Consider the following 16,785-nt stretch of genomic DNA (forward strand, 5'->3'; position numbering starts at 1 on the left):
CAACGCGACATCCATCTCCTCTTCTTCCTCTCCTTCGTTCTCGTGGCCTCTTTTTGGAGCTCCTCCGCCCTTCCAGCCCTCCCGCCCTTCTCACGCGCAACGCATTAACGATGGCGGAACCCCTTATTCCCTTCCCTGGCCCTCTGCTGCCCGTCATCTGTGGCGGCCATTCTCGCCCCGTGCCGGCCTTCCACTTCAGCCCCACCCCCGATGGCGTCTTCATCTCGAGCGGATGTCTCGGTACAACTTCATCTACGCAGATTGCGTGTTTACGCTACACAAATCGCGAACACATCTTCATTTCGCGATGCCATTTGGCGATTTATGTAGAATCACCTTGCGCATCGATGCATGATCCCAATGTTTGCGTTATATATCAATTGACACGGAAATGGATTGATTTAACGATTTTTTCGCAAATCTGCAGATGGAAATGCGATGCTGCGTCAGGACACTGGAGACTGGATCGGTACCTTCCTCGGCCACAAGGTGCACATCTCTCTCTCTCCCCTCATGGATGATGATTGAGTCTCCTCCTCGTGTGGCGCGAGCACTCACACGAGATGGGGGTTGTGTCGCTCAGGGTGCCGTGTGGAGCGCCCGCTTGGACCAGCAGGCCAACCACATCGTCACCGCCTCCGCCGACTACAACGTGTACGCTCCATTCCTCCTTTCTTTCATTCAAACGACACGCGGTGTGCGTGTGCGGTCGTGCGTGTGTGCGGTTCGATCGAAGCTCATGCGCCACACACCACCAGTAAGGTGTGGAGCGCGCTGAACGGCGACGAGCTGCACAACTTCGAACACAAGAGGATCGTCCGCTCGGCCGACTTCGCTCCCGTACGCCCCTCAGCCGCATCTCGCGCCGTGCTCACAACGACACGACACGACCAACGACACGACACGCGACACGACACGACACGCGACGCGACACGACACGACACGACATGTGTGTGCACTTGCTGATTAGTGGGCCGCTGTTTCTGTTTCTTGCAGGAGGGCGCGCGGCTGGCGACGGGCGGCCAGGAGAAGCTGGTGAAGATCTACGACCTGGCGCAGCTGGCCGAGCTCAACGCGCTCGCCGGCCACACCGACACCATCAAGGAGGTGGTCTGGACCTCCGAGCACACCCTCATCAGGTCCGTCAGCCATGCCAGCCACCTCCCCACTCTCTGTTCTCGCTCGTGCGCTCACGCCTGTCGTGTGTGTGTGTGTGTGTGTGTGTGTGTGTGTGTGTGTGTGTGTGTGTGTGTGTGTGTGTGTGTGTGTGTCGTGCGCAGCGCGGGAGACAACATCCGGATGTGGGATCTGCGCGTGGGCGAGAAGGGCGGGGAGGTGAAGCAGCTCTCGGTTAACGGACCCGTCGTCTCGATGGAGCTCTCCCTCGACGGCAAGCACCTCACCGCCGTCTCCGGCAAGACGGTCCACTTCTTCGACCGCAACTCGTACCCCCCTTCCCTCCCTCTCCATTGCGTGTGTGCGGTGTGTGCGTGCTGACGCGTGGTTGGGCGACAGGTGGGAGGTGGTGAAGACGCACACGTCGTCGTGCGAGCTGGCGTCGGCGTCGCTGCGCGGAGCGGGCGACGACTGCCCCACCCCCGTTTTTGTCACCGGCGGCACCGATTTCTGGGTCCACCTCTGGGACTTTGAGACCGACAAGGAATTGGGTACGCCTTCCGCCGCACGCACACACCGCACACACCGCACGCGCACGCACGCGCACACCGCACACACCGTTGGCTGATGTGTGCGAGCAGGCGTGTACAAGGGTCACCACGGTCCGGTGCACTGCGTGAGGTGGCATCCGACGTACAAGTACTTTGCGTCGAGTTCGGACGACGGCACGATCCGACTGTGGATGAAGGAGCCCGTCGTGCGAGAGCTCGAGGAGCTGCAGGACCGACAGCGGGAGGAGAAGCGGAAGGAGGACGAAAAGAAGAAGAAGGAGGACGAGAAGAAGAAGGAGGAAGAGAAGAAGAAGAAGGAGATCGCCAAGAACAACAAGAAGGCCAAGAAGAAGGCCAAGCAGCAGCAGGCCCAGCTCCTGCTCCTCCAGCAGCAGCAGGAGCAGCTGCAGCACCAGGCGGCGGCCCAGGCGACCGAGGCCGACGGCGCCCAGCCCGCCGCCGCTGCGACCACGGAGGCGGCGGCCGATGGCGCGGCCACGGAGGCGGTGAGCGGCAGCGAGGAGGAGACCCAGTTCCCGATCGACGACGCGACCTCGTTCCCCGACGCTGGCGCGGCCACCGGCGAGGACAACGCCGCGGCTCAGTAGTGCGCGAGAGCGAGAGTGCTGCGCGTGTTACGTGTTTTGTGTTCTTTGTCGTTGCTGTGTGTGCGACAAATCTGAGAAGAGTGCCGCACACGACGTGTGTGCGGTTATTTATTAACTACGAATAATTATTCCACTCGCTGCTACCTTGCATGGTGTGCACACCAATGTAACCTTCATCCTTCCTCCCGTCATTTGCGCGCGTGCGTCTCGACATGAGCTCATCCTCGTCGGCTCTCCTTTTGCACGCTTACCGAGGCGATCTTCTTGGAGAGGCTTCGCTTGATGGACGATGGCCGGAGTCCTTCTGTGTATGCGTCGACAACACCACCACCACACGACACACACAACGACACGTGAGAAAGTTGTGTGGGGCTGAAGGTGGGTGGTGGGGAAGGAGGTGGGTTATATTACCTTGTCGTTGAGGGTCTTGGCGGTGGCGCTGATGGTCTCCTCGTCGAGGCACTCGCCGAGCACCTTGCCGAGCCAGCGCTGGATGAATTCGACCTCCTCGAAGCAGTACGACGACGACTGGCACGCCAGGAGCTCCGTGACCTTGGCCGCCACCAGCGAGTACTTCTCAAAGTTGATCAGCGTCGTCGTCGCCGGCAGCCCGCTCATATCCGTCGCCGCAGCCACTGCCGCTGCCGCTGGAACAGGTGCCGACACCGCGGGCTGGGCAGCAGCAGCGGCCGATGCGGCCGCCGCCGCAGCCGCCGCCTTCTCCTTCTCCTTCTCCTGCTTGTCCTTGGATGTGATGATGGAGGCCGCCGAGAAAGTCGCCGACGAGCGCTTCGACTTGGTGCTGGCCCTCTTCTCCTTCTTCTCCTCCTTCTCCTTCTCCTTCTCTTCTTCTTCTCGTCCTCCTTCTCTTTGCTCGTCGGCTCCGTGGCCGTGGTCACGGTCGCCACGGGCGGCGTCGACGGGTTGTTGAGGTTGGCGGTGATTATGTCGTCCTTGCCCTTCATGCCCACCTGCGACGCCTGGCGCGGCCGCGTGCCTAGGGCAGGAGGCTTCGTGTCCGCCGCCGCCGCCGCAGTTGCAGCCGCCGGCGCGGTGGCGCCGCCGGGCACGACGTCCGACGAGTAGCTCAGGAGCGGCGAGATGGAAAAGGCCACCGACGCGCGCCACTCGTCGACCGCGAGCGAGTGTCCGGAGATGGTCGACCCCTGGCCCTTCTTCTTGTGGGTCGGATCCTGCACACAACACACGTCAGCCACCATGCGTGTCGTGTCGTGTGCGGTCACAAGCGTACGATTTCGGTGGTGACGAAGGCCGGGTAGGAGTCCCAGATGTAGGCCACCTCGTGGAGGTAGGCGCCGACAAAGGGGATGCACGGGGGCTCGACATCCCGCAGCCGCGCCTGGATCTGCTCGTAGTTGCCCCCGAGCAGCTTGGACAGCTTGGACAGCCGCAGCATGTGCTTCGACGGCACCTCCTGCGCACCAACCATCGTGAGCCAATGTCGCGTATGTGCGTGTGCGCGTGCGCGTGCGGTGGTGTGTGTCGTGGGAACGTACATCCCACACGTGCTTCAGTTGGGCGATGGGGAGGAAGCGGAGGCCGGACACGATCTCCACCATGGTGTTGAGGTTGTTCATTTGCAGGCAATGCTGTTGTACGACCACAACAAGCAACGTCGCAAAGCGAAACGTGTAAGCTACGAGGTGGTGCGTGTGCGTGTGTGTGCGGTGGCGTGTGTGGCTCTATGTGTACCTCGGCGATTTGGATGAAGTTGAAGATGACCTGGGCGCGCACATCGTCGTTGACGCCCTTGAGGATCTCAGTCGCCACCCAATTGCGCACCCGGTCGAACCGATTGCGGAGCGCACTACACCCGCAGCACCCAGCGTGAGCGTCTCCACCACCACCACTCACCACCCGCCGCCCACCACCCGCCGCCGCCAGCGCCGTTGAGGGGGGGAGCGTACGAGAGGGCGGGGGCACCCGCCTCGGGGTTTTGCGCGAGCCAGGCCTTGTTGAGGAATTCCAAGTGGTTCACCTGCTGGAAGAGCTTCTCCTCGCCCAACGACAGCTGGCGCGCCATCTGCACGAAACACACAACACACGCCGCACGCACCGCACGCACCGCACACGCCGCACGCATCGGAAACGAGGTGAGAATCGATCGATGGAAACGCTCGGCTGGTGCTGGGGCGCACCTCCTCGGGATGGAAGTCGAGGAATGAGAGGTTGTCGGAGAACACGCGCGGGAGGTGCGGCGGCTGTGTACACCACCAACAAGAGAAGAGTCAAGATCCGCATCGGCCGTCCTTCGCACGAGTGTGTCGTGCGCGTGCGGTTTGTGTGTGTGTCGTGTGTGTCGTCTGTACCGGAGCCTTTTCCAGGAAGGAGTTGGAGCGCTTCTTTCGCTTGCCCGCTCTGCGCGCCACGGGGAAGTTTTATAAATGAATAAATGAAGTATCTAAATAAATGAACAAATGAATAAATAAATACCCTTTGATCTGCTTGTCGAGGAGCTCGTTCAGAAGACGCGCCTCAGCGACGAGGCCGTCGGGGATCATCTTGTCCTGCAGGAACTGGCGCAGCGACGCCACCAGCTCCTTGTTGGGCGCGGCATCCTGCCAGTACTTCTCCAGCCACTGCTTCAGCACCGTGTAGATCCTGCCCAACAACGTCCCATGAGCCAAGCACTAATCACACACGCACACGCACACCACACACGCACACGCACACGCACACACACGCACACACAGACGCACCTCTGGCGGATGGGTCCCTCCTTGGCGGCGATGAACTTCTGGAGAAGCTGCGGTGAGTCGTTCTTGGGCCTGGGCACAGCGTAGCGTGCCCGCAGCAGGTTCAGCAGCTGCTGGTCCGTGGTGAACGACCTGTAGCGATGGCACACTTGAGTTTCTGCGCGTGTGCGGTGGTGTGTGGTGGGGCGTGAGTGTCGTGTGATGAGTAATTGAGTACTTGTAGGTGAGCATGAAGGCCTGGAGGGCGGCTTCGTTGATGCGCTTCTCGTGAGTGATGCGCTCCACGAGCTTGGCCAACGTGGCCGCCCTGATCTGGGGCAGCGACGAGCCATCGATGATGGACGACTCGTCGATATCGAATACCAGATTTTCTGGACCGCAACAGAAGCATTCACTGTGAGATTTCAAACCGCACACAACGCACAATCAAACGCACAACACCTCACACGAGGGGAGGAGCGAGGTACGGCTGGAATCGGGCTCGACGAAGGGGTAGCCGGGAGGAATCACGAGCTCGCCAAACTCCTCCTCGTCGCCGAGAGCGGGCTCTCCCTTGCGCGCGATGCCGCTGGCGGGCTGAGCGGCGAAGCCAACAACAACAACAGTAATAGTTATAATGAGAACGCGTTCACCATCTGCGAGGCGTTGTGTAGGTTAGGTGCGTACCGTGGCCCGTTGGCTGCGCTCGGAGTCTTTCTGGTGCTTAGTTCGGACAGGTGTCGCTCGCGCACCGCCGTCGCCCGACGACTTGCCATTGTTGTTGTTGCTGCCGCCGACGGCCTCTTGCTCGGCGCCCTCAGCGAGAATCACCGGCACGATGCCCGGCATCGCCGGCCTGAATAATGGTGTGGGGGGGGGACAAAGTCAGTAGCTGCCACACACTCCTTGCGCGTCGAGTAAAGTATCGTACTTGTCCTGGGCGCTGCCGTCATCGTCTGTCGCTGCCGCTGCCTTGGACGCGTCCTGATACGAGTGGCGCATTAGCGGTTAAATAAACCAGACAACGCCACGCCGCAGGGGCGGGGGCGGGGGCGGGGCGGGGGAAGTGGGCTGTACGGAGTCGTCTTTCTGGGAGAGGCGTTCCGCTCCGATGCGCGACTTGGGCGGCAGGGCCGATGCCGAACGCGGCTTCGCAGGTGAGCCTAATAGTTCGCACCCCCAATTGGTGTGAGCGAGCTCCATACGTTCGCGTCCGCAGATGCACACGCCACACACACTCACACACACACCACAACACACAACGCGGGTGGAGGCCGTACTGGGGTTGGTCGCAACCAGGCTGTCTGAGGGCGCGCGCTGGCGGTTCTGTTTGGTTTCGATCTTGAGCGACTCGCGGTAGCACTCGTCCTCGCTCAGGTACTCGGCGTTGATGAGCCACTCCTGGATGAAGGGCACGGCCTCGAGGCAGTACAGGGTCTGCTGGTACTGCTGGATCTCGCGAATGACCTGCGAGATCAGCGCCCGCTTGTGGAAATTGATCAACCCGGCCTATGAAAAGGTTCGCAACACGACACACACGTGGCACACAACACGACAGAACGAGGCGTCAATTGTGAGGAATGCAAGGGTGAGGTGGCGGATGGAGGGAGGCGAGCGAACCTTGACGAAGTCCTTGTTGCCGTCCTCGATGAAGGTGAGATCGGTCAGGTAGACGCCCAGATAGGGAATGCACGGGGGGTCCACCTAGCGCGCCCCAAGTCAATGCTCGCATGTCAGTTTAAGGTCATCACTGATGACTGCGCGTGTGCGGTGGTGCGCGTTCGGTGTGTGTGTGTGTGTGTGTGTGTGTGTGTGTGCTAACAACGACACACAGGTGTACCTGGTGAAGGTGAGCGCGGAAGTTTTGGAAGTTCTTCTCCCGTGCCATCACGAGCTGCGTCTCCTCGTACTTCCGTCGCTGCTTGCTGTCGATGAGCTGCACACAGTTATCACACACGAGCGTATGAGCAAAAAATCCGCAGCTGCTGCATAGTAATCGGTCCGGCGGGAGGGGAGATTGTTATTTCTATACCGCCCACGTCTGTCTGAGGCGGTAGACCGAGGAGGACTGCAGGCCAGATATGATCTCCATGCAACAGTTGAAGTTGTTGAGCTCCATGCATCGCTGAACGATCGTGGTGTGTGTGTGTTGTGTGTGTTGGGCGTCAGCAAAGTTGTGTTGACGAATAGACAAAGTGTGCGATCGGTGACTCGACGCTGCGCACGTACGTTCATGACTTCGAGGAAGTGGTTGAGGACAGAGGCACGCAGCGTGATGTCCTCCACCTGCACGATCTCCGTGGCAACCCACCGAGAGACCACGTTGAAGCGTTGGATCATGGCCATGATGTTCGGTGCCTGCACACCAACAGACTCGAATGTTAGGTTGATGTTCTCATCTGCGCTGCGCACGACGCGTGCGACACGTTACCTTTTCGTCACGTCCGGCCTTGGCCCAGGCCTGGTTGAGGCACTCCCACGGCATGATCTTCTTCCACAGATCCCATTCGATCAGCGTGAGCTGTCGTGCGATCTGGTTGGCAGAAGGGAAAGAAAAGAAAAGATAAAATGAGTGGTCAATCAGGCAGTCGATCACCCTGCACGGAGAGCTTGGCCGTGTGCGGCGGTGCGTGTGGGCGCACCTCCATGGGGTCGAAGGCCAAGAGCCCTGGCTGGCGCGAGGCTCGGGCTGATGAGAGGCAGCAGCGGCTTGGGTGGGGACTTGCTGAACTGAATCTTCTTCGATTCGCTGCCCTTCTCCGACAACTTCTTGTTGATGAGCCTAGTTGACGAAAGGAAACAAAAACACAGCACATGCGTGAGTGCGTGCGCTTGTGGATGCTTCAGGAGAGGGGGGGGGGAAGGGGAATGGGAGGCAGACTCACCGCACGAGCTGCTCGCCGGCCTTGTCCATGCCCGTGACGCGCATCGTTTTGTCGATGAACTCGAGAACGGTCTTGACGAGCTTCTCGTTGCCCACGAAGTCGTACCAATAGTTACTCAACCACGTCTGTTTGTTTGTGGCATACGACACGACCCGCGCACATTGAACGTTGGGTACGAACACATCATTGAGTCAACGTTCGGTCGCGGTCACATACGATAAAGAGAGAAAGGAGGGGGACCTTGAGCAGGTTGACAACGCGCAGGCGAATGGGGTCGAGCTTGTTCCGCTTGAATTCCTCGATGTCGACACCGCGAGTGTAGGGCATGTTGTACCGCAGGATGAGCAGGTCCAGCAGCTCTTGCGGCATCGCGAACGAGCGGTACGTCAACAAGAAGGCGGCGACGAAGTCCGGGTCTGACACGTTCATACATGTAACGGTGAGCAATGGACATTCCTCAAGAATCAACCGGCCCGGGCACTGGTGGTACCGTAGCCCTTTTCGTAGGTGGCGCGCTCGACCAGCTTTTCAAGGGTGGCGCCCTTGATCTTGCCTTGCGTGTTGAAGATGAGGTTGTCCGTCGAGTCCTCTTCGTAGAAGATGTACGCGCTCGGGTCGTCCAGCCCGACTTGGAACAATTCTGTTGTGCAGAGATATTAGTTTGTTTAGTCTTTGACGCAGTGTGTCATGTGTCATCGTGCACATGTCGCGTGAACAGTACCAGCAGCAGCGCGCTCGCCAACGCCACCCACTCGGAAGCTGATGCATGTTGAGAAATCCGCACGCCCCCTGTCAAAGCACACAACAGATGAGGAATTAGGTCAGACCTACAAAACAAAGTGCGCTTGAGCAGGAGGAGAGAGAGAGAGTGCGTGTGGCAGTATATACCTCTCCTTGGAGTTAATTTCGAGGCAGGCGTCGGTGAGACGCTCGCAGATGAGCTTGGGCGTGGGTTCGACTCGCTTTTCGGCGTCGCCCTCCACGATCAGCTTGAGGAACTGCACCTTGAACGCGTCCTTGGTATCGTCCACAATTTCTAACACGATAAAAGTGCGCACGGGTGGTGTGTTGGTGTGGGCATGGTACAGGAGCATCTGCTGGGCGCGTATCAGAGTGTCTCGCTAAGTGTACTGAGCGTACCTTGGCTTAGGCTGGTCGCTTCCTCCCAGGTTCGGCCGAGGAGATCGAGCTTATTTGGCGGAATGCCGAGGTTTGCGGGATCTGTTTTGTGTGTGTGTCAGTGAGCATCAAAGAAAACCGGCTTCGGAGGGGTCGCCGCTGGTACCCAAGTTGTGGTGAAGCCCATCAGAGACGAGTGTGATTATGTCCTCCTCGGCACAGCCCACCCAGTACATGTCGATATTATACAACGTCTCCTGCTTCGTCCCCTGCTGCACCACGCGTGTAAGCTTACTCGCGCAGAACTCCCTTCCGTGCACAGGTATAATGTAGGCAGGAGGCAGGCACGGTACCACTTGCTCCTGGTCGCTCTTCATCTGGAGCTGTCTTCGTCGGCGCAGCGAAGATGTGACATCCTTGAACTCCTGCAATTACGCATCACCGCGAGAAATCACTAAATGCTTAGACCCCAGCGCGACGAGGCTCCAGCTGGTTTACCTTTCGCTTTGCCTTGTAATGGTACACTTTGGCGTTACCCACCACACCGATGACGAATGCGTACCGCATATCATCTGTTGCAGCCGATGCACACACGACACACACGATTAGGGATGCTTAAAGAAGGGCACTAAGCGCAAGCGGGACGGTACCATCGGCGGTCTCGAGCTCGTCCTGCAGGCAGAGGGAGGCTTCGGGCCTCTTGGCATCGTCGCCGACCGGCGACGAGATGTTCTTGAGGCCCAGGTGCGACACCAGCTGCGGAATGTTGAACGTGCGCACGGCCAGCAGCGGCTTCCTGTGCGACGCCGGCAGCCCGATGGCGCTGCCGTTCCGGGCGTAGGCCGCGCTCGAAACGTAGGCCGGCCGCGGCGCGAGCGGAACGAAGAAGGAAGCCGGGCTGAAGCTCGAGTACGACAGATAGGGCGAGTGGAATGTCGGCGATGCGTTGGTGCCCGGCTGCGGCTGGTGCTGGTTCAGCTGCTGCTGGTGCTGCAGCGTCGGCAGGGAAGACAGGGAAAACGACAGCGGCGAGCGGATGGCGATGGAGGGCCGCCTGCGCGCGGGCTTGATCGACTCCTTGCTTCTCGACAGGGAGCTGTAGAAGGGCGGCTCGAGTGCCGAGTCGCCGTTCTCGTCGTCATCGTCAGAGTTGTTGGACGACGAGTGCATGTCGCTGCTGTCGTCGTAGCGGTACTCGTAGTCGGCCAGCATGTTGATCAGCGTCTTCTCGCGCTCGTCTGCGCGCAGCTCGAGCAGCACGCCCATGGCCATGGTCACCAGATTCTCCTCTTCCACCGATTCGTGGTACGTGGAGAAGGTCGTGCACACCCTCCGTCCCGCCTCTCTGCATGCACGCATTCCAAGACATTTCAAACAGTCGTGAGCCCAGGGATGTGAAGGCGTGACGCCACATTCCACACAATCACACCACACGCGCGCGCACGCACGCACGCACATACACAAGGGTGACGAGATTGTGTACCGGAGTGAGGTGATGTATTTGTGTTGATCGTTGAGGTGGTACATACAAATGGCGCTGGCCTTCTTGGCGTTGATGCTTGCTCTGTTCACGCAACCGCAGTTTAGTTTTTCGTCGACGCACATCATCGACAAAAGAGACGTTTGTTTGGAAAGACGCTACGCACTTGGTGGGGTCGGGCTTCGCGGCTCCCTCCGAGCCGAGCCCTTGTCTGTCACCGTCGGTCAGCACCAGGATGGCGCGTCGGTCCATCAACTTCATCCAGAAGCAGTCCGAGCTCACCGGCTGCTGGGCTCGAGTGTCGGCCGGCGTGGCCGGCGCGGACTTCAGGAGGGACCGATCCTTGTGGACCGTTCGCGCGCACGCCGAATTGACGTAGGTCTCGAGCTTGTCGCTCTGCGGGCCGTTCAAATCCACCACCTTGCTGGAATGAGTCGACGACTGCATCACCCCGAACTCGGGCAAGACCTCGCGCCAAATGTTGTAGTTGCCTCGGAGCGTGGAGAGGCTCTGTTGCTCGTCTTGCGTGTTTTGCTGTTGTGCGACCACCGGTTCAACGGAATGCGCACGTTAGCATTAATGTAGCGACCGTGGCGATGACGTATGCCATGGGCAAGGCCACGTACTAGCACGATGGTGGATATCATGCCGCAGGCCACTTGCAGTATCTGCAGCCCGCGCAGGGGTTCGACTCGGCGTGGTATCTTCTGGTTGGCGACCTCGGTGTGTTCGGGGTTGGACTTGCCCTGCTCCCCGTCCAAGCCCAGCCGGCCACAGCCTGTGCCGCAGACGAACACCTCGCCCTTGTCTGAACGATGGTACACCATTAGCAACAACAATGTGACATTACAGCGGAAGTAGCAGTGGGAGGCAGTACCGCTGAGAGCGGCCATGTGCGCAAAGCCGCAGGCTATCTGCACGATGCGGGTACCACGGAGCGACGCGACTTGGTGCGGCTCCTTGTGGTCTTCCTCGTCGCCGTGCCCGAGTCGCCCGCCGGCACCCTCGCCCCACGTATACAGATCGCCCGTGTCTGGCCATCGCTCTCAGGTCAGTTTTTGCTGCAGCTCGTGTGCGTGCGCGGTGGTGCGTGTGCACACGAACCCATGAGTACGGCGCAGTGCGCCCAGCCGCAGGCGATCTGCTGGACACCGCGCCCGGCCAGAGCGCCGATGGACTGCGGGGTCCATTCGATGGTACGCCCAAAGTCGCCGCCTTGGCCCAGCACGCCGTGGCCGCCATCGCCCCAGATGTACGTCAGCTTGTCCGCTGCAGCCAAGGGGTGGAGCGAGTTTGAGTCAGCAAAGATGAGCGTGTAGCGGGAGATTGCTATTGCTCAGAGATGAAAGAAAAGTGTAGTAGGGAAGGATACCAGTGGTGCAAAGGGTGTGGTAGGCGCCGCACGCGACGTGGGTGACCTTCTTGCGAAGAACCCGGGAGAGGTATTCGATGAGCTTGGGGGTGGTCTGAATCTGCGGATCTCCCTCCTGCAGCTCACCGTGGCCAAGAACGCCGAAGTTGGCGTCGCCCCACGAGTACAGCTCGCCCGTCTCTGCAGAGGCTCAGCGGCTTAATCTTCATCCTTCAATCAACATATTTATTTACTTTCCTTTTTTCTTATTTTTATTTTGTTATTGTTATTTTATTGCCTCTTAGCGCAAGAAGGTGGGTACCTGAGAAGGCGGCGGTGTGGCGCTCGCCCAGGGCCACGCCGACGATGTTGGTGTTGAGTAGCTCCCCGACGAGGCGCGGCGCGTTCTGATCGGTCTCGTCGCCGTGTCCCAGGCGTCCGTAGCGACCCATGCCCCACGTGAACAGCAACCCCTTGGCTGGGGCAGGCAACAACTTGTGTGAGGATGGGGGGATTGGCAAAAGAAAAAGAAGAAGATGGTGATGAATAGGAGACGCGCACCAGAGATGGCCGCGGTGTGGCTCCACCCGCACGCCACTCGAGAGATCTTGATTCGGCGGAGGGACGCCACTTGCATGGGGATCGTGAGCAAGCGGCTGCTCTTGTGGCCCAGCTTGCCAAATGATCCATCGCCCCACGTAAACAGCTCCCCCGCTCCTACAACACAAAGTCGGAGAGAGATTGAGTCGAAACGTGTTGGGGGGGGGGCGAGATGGTCAGTGGATCGTCACCAGTCAGGAGAGAGAGGTGGTTGTAGCCGCTGTGGAGTTGACACTTGCTCAGGTCGATCGGATCCCCTTCCTCATCGTCTGTTCGCGGGATCCCTTCGCTCCTCTTTTCCGGGTCGCATCCGCCAAGGTGTCCTTACCAATGGAGATCAGTTCCATGAGAGATAAGAGAGCAAGACAGCAGAGACGGACGATCTCCTGATTATCTTCTTCCCCTCTTGCTCCTCCTGCCTCTTCTGTTCTGTCACTCCTTCTTCTGTGTTGAGCTTGCCGGACGCCTGTTGACCAGTAGCCCTTTTTTCTTTTTTCTGCCCAACAGCGGTTGCCTCTCAGCGCCATAGAGGCCTGGCGACTCGGGAAAGGAAAGCGGAGAGACCAAGTGTGGTCACGACCGGCTAATAACTAACTTCTGCACATGAAGAAGAAAGAAGAAAGAAGATGGTGCTCTGGTCTCTGTCTACTATCCTTCACACACTCTCCTCTCCTCGAACACTCCGCTGCTGTGGTTGCTGCCTGCAGCTGCACCCGCTCCGCATCAGAAGTTCTTCACTTTCTCTTCTCCTTGATCCTCTCGGCAAGCCAGTCAAAGCCCTCATCGAGACCCTCGCCCGTCGTGGCGCAGGTGGGCTGTACTTGCCACGGGTGTGAGCTGATCTTGTCCAGCTCCAGCCCTGACGTTATCTGGTCTGCCGACATCGCGTTGGGCAAATCCTAAAAGATGGAGAGATTAGATTAGATTTTGAAGATGGAGATTTTAAGGGGGGGGCGCACTTGTTTGTTGGCGAAGACGAGAAGGACGGCGTTGGTGAGTTCTGGAGACTCTAGCACCTTCCACAACTCGTCCCTGGCCTCCTTCAGTCGAGTTCCATCATTGCTGTCCACCACGAAGATGACCGCTTGTGTGTTCAAAAAAATAGTGGCGCCACAATCCTCGAATCTAAACGACAATGAGTAGAGGGTGAGCTTACAGCCACCACCACTAACAACAAGGGGAAGATGTGCTGAACCTGATCCTGGCCTCCCACGTCCCACACCGAAAATGTGATGCTCTTCCTCTGTACCGTTTCCACGTTGAATCCTGGGCCGGCGGAGGCCACGATGAGGGAAGGTGTGAATGATGGTGATGTTGATGATGCGAGAGAAGTTGGGGTTTCGTGGGAGGAAGTAAACAGCCAGGTGGAAGAGACAATTGATAGATAGAGAAAAAGGGGTACCGATGGTGGGTGTAGTCTTGACCACTTCGCCCATCTTTAGGCGGTAGAGGATGGTGGTCTTGCCACCGTTGTCGAGACCCAACATCACTATCCGCTGCTCCTTCCCCTTCCCGAGCCTAAACAGCTCCCCGAAGAATCTTCCCATGCCGGCTCCCATCTTGCTTGTCTAGTTTCTTTTCTAACTCTAGTCTCTAGCTCGTAGACCTCCTTCTAGCACTGCTCTCTTCAACTTCTGTCCCCTTCTCCAAATCCCAAACAGCTGGTCGTTCGCGCGAACGTGTGCCTGCGGACTTTCGGTTAACTGCGAACGACGTCGATGTAGGCGTTGCAGAGCTGGAAACCAGTTTATTGCCTGGTAACCGCCCCTTTCTGCCGTTACGGTGCAGCCGGCCGGCTGATTTCCCGCCAAAAAGAAACCGGCCACAAGCGGGCGAGAGATGAGCGCGGACCTGGGTCGGTCGATCGATTGATGACTGTTCTTCAGGGAACGACCTGTACGGCGGCCGTCTTACACCCCGCACGGATCTGCTCGGCCGTGTCTCGGCCCCACAGCGTAAGCTGGCTCTCGTAACCGCCCACATCTTCATTGTACATCGCATGGTGAGTTGGTACGTGCGTGTGCGGTGCGTGCGGTGGTGCGCATGTCATAGGCGAAGGGAACGCACCATACTCACGCGGGGTGGCGAAGTAGCCCATGTGGTTGTTGGAGTAGCCAGCGAGGATGGTGTGGTCGAATCCCAGGGCGGCCATGTCGCCGTACACCTGCTGGCCTAGCTCGTACAGAGGCTCGCCCGGCAGGGTGACCAGCAGAATGTGGCGTCCGCCGATGTCGAATCGGATGGCCGTGAAGCGCGGCTCGTTCTCGATCCACGCCGAGTCTGATAATCGCACGATGAGCGATCGAGCCGAGCGATCGATGTGTGCGCAGAGGCCGAACATACCCAGGTGCGCGTTGAGATCGCACTGCAGCACCTTGCAGATGGTGCAGATGTCCAAGGGGCCGCCTGCAATCAAGGTTGTTTGCTTAGCAATTGTAGCAAGCAGTCGGTCTACGACGAGCTACACACCAGAGGAGCAGTCGCCGAAGCGCTCGAGGGTGGCGTTGAGGTTGGTGAAGCCGAACGGGACGATCACCGAAGCCGTCGTGAGCGAAAGCTGCGAGACGGCGGCGGCGGCGGCGACGATCATGTCAAACTTATTTCACCCTTGGGGAATAAGGAAGGTGAGCCACGTACCACTCCCGTGGTGGGCGTGCTCGATCGCAGCTTGGCGACGGTGCTGGCAATGATTTGGGCGCCGTAGAAGTTGGGCTGCTGGGAGCAGGCCTGGGCAGCTGATGGTGTTCACACACGCATACGCACGACACACACGACGTACAGCGGTCAGGAGAGGGAACCAGCCAACCATGTCAAAGCGGGAGAGTAAGGCGCACTGGGGTCGATGTCACCGGCGTCAGCGTTCACGAACAGGGCGACACCCCCGACGGACTTCTCAATGAACTCGCAGGCCTTGCCCATAATGTCGCCCGAGACTGTGTTTCATATAGAAACGCGATTATTGTGAGTTGCACGCCAAAACGTGTGCGCTGATGGAGACAGGCGTCTAGGCTGAGGGATGCGTACAATACATGTTGCTCGAACCATAGCAGGTACCGTGCGTGGCAAAGTTCCACACTGCGACGAGAGACGACCGGGAATCATTAGTTGGAAGATCACCGCGTTGCGTGCAAGGCGCGCGTACGGGTGGCAATGGGGTTTCCCTGGAGGTCGTTGACACTGATGATAGACAGGTTGGGATCAATTGTGGTGGCGTTTACATAGGGGCTGCGGCCAGCGCGACGGTTACGAGTAACACCTGCACGCACACAAGTTTAGTGGTAACGCACTAATTCATGGCAGATAAATGAGCTCGAACCGGTGAGGTTGGTGTGCGAGAGGCCGATAGTGGCAGGCTGGAGGCTGGCCTGCGCAGAGACGAGGGCATCGGCGATGGAGTTGGACAGCTTCCACTGCAGCGAGGGTACCATCAGGTCCGTGGCCGGTGCCACCGCTGGTGGAGGGAGGAGAGAAAGAGCGAAAGCGAAAGTAAAGGCGAAGGCGAAGGCGAAGGCGACGAGTCAGCCTTCATTCTTTTCCTCATGAGACATCTTCTCTCGGCGGGGTGGTCGTACCCCACAGGAACTCGGGCGAGACGGCACCGGGACCCGAGTGGGTGTGCGAGGCCGACATGATCACATTGGCGCGCGGTACGGTGAAGCCCCTCGACACGGCAATGGCGTACGCGATGTCCATCACACTATTGTGCGCGTTGAACCGCCCACGACAATCAATAGCGCGTCAGTGATAAATCGCGGTTCACGGGAGTTGTCGTTATGGCGCGACGTGCCTGCCGGAGGCACCGATCATGTCCAGAGTGAGGAAGGCCACGGGCGTGCGGCCGTCGTCGATCACGAGGGCCTTCACCCACGTCGGGTCGATAATGCCCTGCGAGGGGTTCATCCAGTTGCAATACTTCTCCCTGTCGAGCACGCCACCGACACCAAGGTCCACGTATATTAAAATCAAAATTTAATTACAAATCAAATAATAAATAAAAATTATAAAAAGAAGAGTGAAGGAAAGCGAAGGGGGGGAGGAACCCAGTGTTGAAGAGGGGCCACCAGGAGAAGCGACGCTCGCCGTGGTTGAAGCCGGCCAACGGAACACCCACCCCGCCCTTGTCCGGCAAGGTACCTGCAGGCACACGTGAGCTAAAGAGTAGAAGGGAAGGGGAGGGAGCAAGGGGGAAAGGGTAGGGTGGTCGAACGAACCGTCAATTTTGGCGACGCCGGCACGGAGGACGGCGGAGGAGAGGGCCACCAGCGAGAGGAGGCACACCACAGCGAGCAGGACCGGCTTCATCTTCATCATCTTGACCTTAAACTCAACTGAAAGTGCTCGGGCGCGATCCGATGTCTGGGGATTGGCTGACAATTTGA

At 59.0% G+C, this 16,785-nt stretch overlaps 4 protein-coding genes across 4 annotated transcripts; 1 reads left to right on the forward strand and 3 right to left on the reverse strand.

The window, feature by feature from the left end:
• Positions 1 to 110: 110 nt before the first annotated feature.
• ACA1_362690 (WD domain containing protein) lies at positions 111 to 2,275 on the forward strand (the record flags this gene model as incomplete). Its single annotated transcript, XM_004333747.1, has 8 exons — positions 111 to 240; positions 428 to 489; positions 584 to 654; positions 759 to 840; positions 997 to 1,139; positions 1,281 to 1,445; positions 1,516 to 1,667; positions 1,758 to 2,275. 8 exons carry the CDS (start codon positions 111 to 113, stop codon positions 2,273 to 2,275), a joined length of 1,323 nt encoding a protein of 440 aa, XP_004333795.1.
• Positions 2,276 to 2,493: 218 nt separating this feature from the next.
• ACA1_362700 (RasGEF domain containing protein) lies at positions 2,494 to 12,443 on the reverse strand (the record flags this gene model as incomplete). Its single annotated transcript, XM_004333748.1, is given in 43 exon segments — positions 2,494 to 2,553; positions 2,687 to 3,148; positions 3,175 to 3,468; positions 3,528 to 3,710; positions 3,793 to 3,885; positions 3,989 to 4,103; positions 4,204 to 4,319; positions 4,435 to 4,497; positions 4,606 to 4,654; positions 4,730 to 4,897; positions 4,996 to 5,124; positions 5,210 to 5,363; positions 5,460 to 5,568; positions 5,659 to 5,827; positions 5,903 to 5,955; positions 6,049 to 6,134; positions 6,252 to 6,480; positions 6,592 to 6,675; positions 6,812 to 6,907; positions 7,004 to 7,096; positions 7,201 to 7,329; positions 7,403 to 7,504; positions 7,614 to 7,680; positions 7,694 to 7,753; positions 7,857 to 7,981; positions 8,097 to 8,272; positions 8,347 to 8,496; positions 8,578 to 8,645; positions 8,745 to 8,892; positions 8,997 to 9,077; positions 9,115 to 9,244; positions 9,329 to 9,400; positions 9,474 to 9,547; positions 9,626 to 10,320; positions 10,459 to 10,539; positions 10,622 to 10,851; positions 10,906 to 10,989; positions 11,082 to 11,263; positions 11,333 to 11,488; positions 11,560 to 11,724; positions 11,828 to 12,007; positions 12,129 to 12,284; positions 12,368 to 12,443. The coding sequence occupies 43 exon segments, from the start codon at positions 12,441 to 12,443 to the stop codon at positions 2,494 to 2,496; spliced, it is 6,192 nt and encodes a 2,063-aa protein (XP_004333796.1).
• Positions 12,444 to 13,140: 697 nt separating this feature from the next.
• ACA1_362710 (ADPribosylation factor, putative) lies at positions 13,141 to 13,965 on the reverse strand (the record flags this gene model as incomplete). Its single annotated transcript, XM_004333749.1, has 4 exons — positions 13,141 to 13,275; positions 13,366 to 13,524; positions 13,602 to 13,672; positions 13,809 to 13,965. 4 exons carry the CDS (start codon positions 13,963 to 13,965, stop codon positions 13,141 to 13,143), a joined length of 522 nt encoding a protein of 173 aa, XP_004333797.1.
• Positions 13,966 to 14,288: 323 nt separating this feature from the next.
• ACA1_362720 (Ceramidase) lies at positions 14,289 to 16,708 on the reverse strand (the record flags this gene model as incomplete). Its single annotated transcript, XM_004333750.1, has 12 exons — positions 14,289 to 14,389; positions 14,474 to 14,812; positions 14,876 to 15,002; positions 15,044 to 15,141; positions 15,241 to 15,339; positions 15,461 to 15,481; positions 15,549 to 15,662; positions 15,723 to 15,857; positions 15,979 to 16,103; positions 16,194 to 16,325; positions 16,447 to 16,540; positions 16,618 to 16,708. 12 exons carry the CDS (start codon positions 16,706 to 16,708, stop codon positions 14,289 to 14,291), a joined length of 1,476 nt encoding a protein of 491 aa, XP_004333798.1.
• Between the last annotated feature and the right edge of the window lie 77 nt (positions 16,709 to 16,785).

Source organism: Acanthamoeba castellanii (genome assembly GCF_000313135.1).
Source record: "Acanthamoeba castellanii str. Neff unplaced genomic scaffold scf7180000084624, whole genome shotgun sequence".
Taxonomy (NCBI): domain Eukaryota; phylum Discosea; order Longamoebia; family Acanthamoebidae; genus Acanthamoeba; species Acanthamoeba castellanii.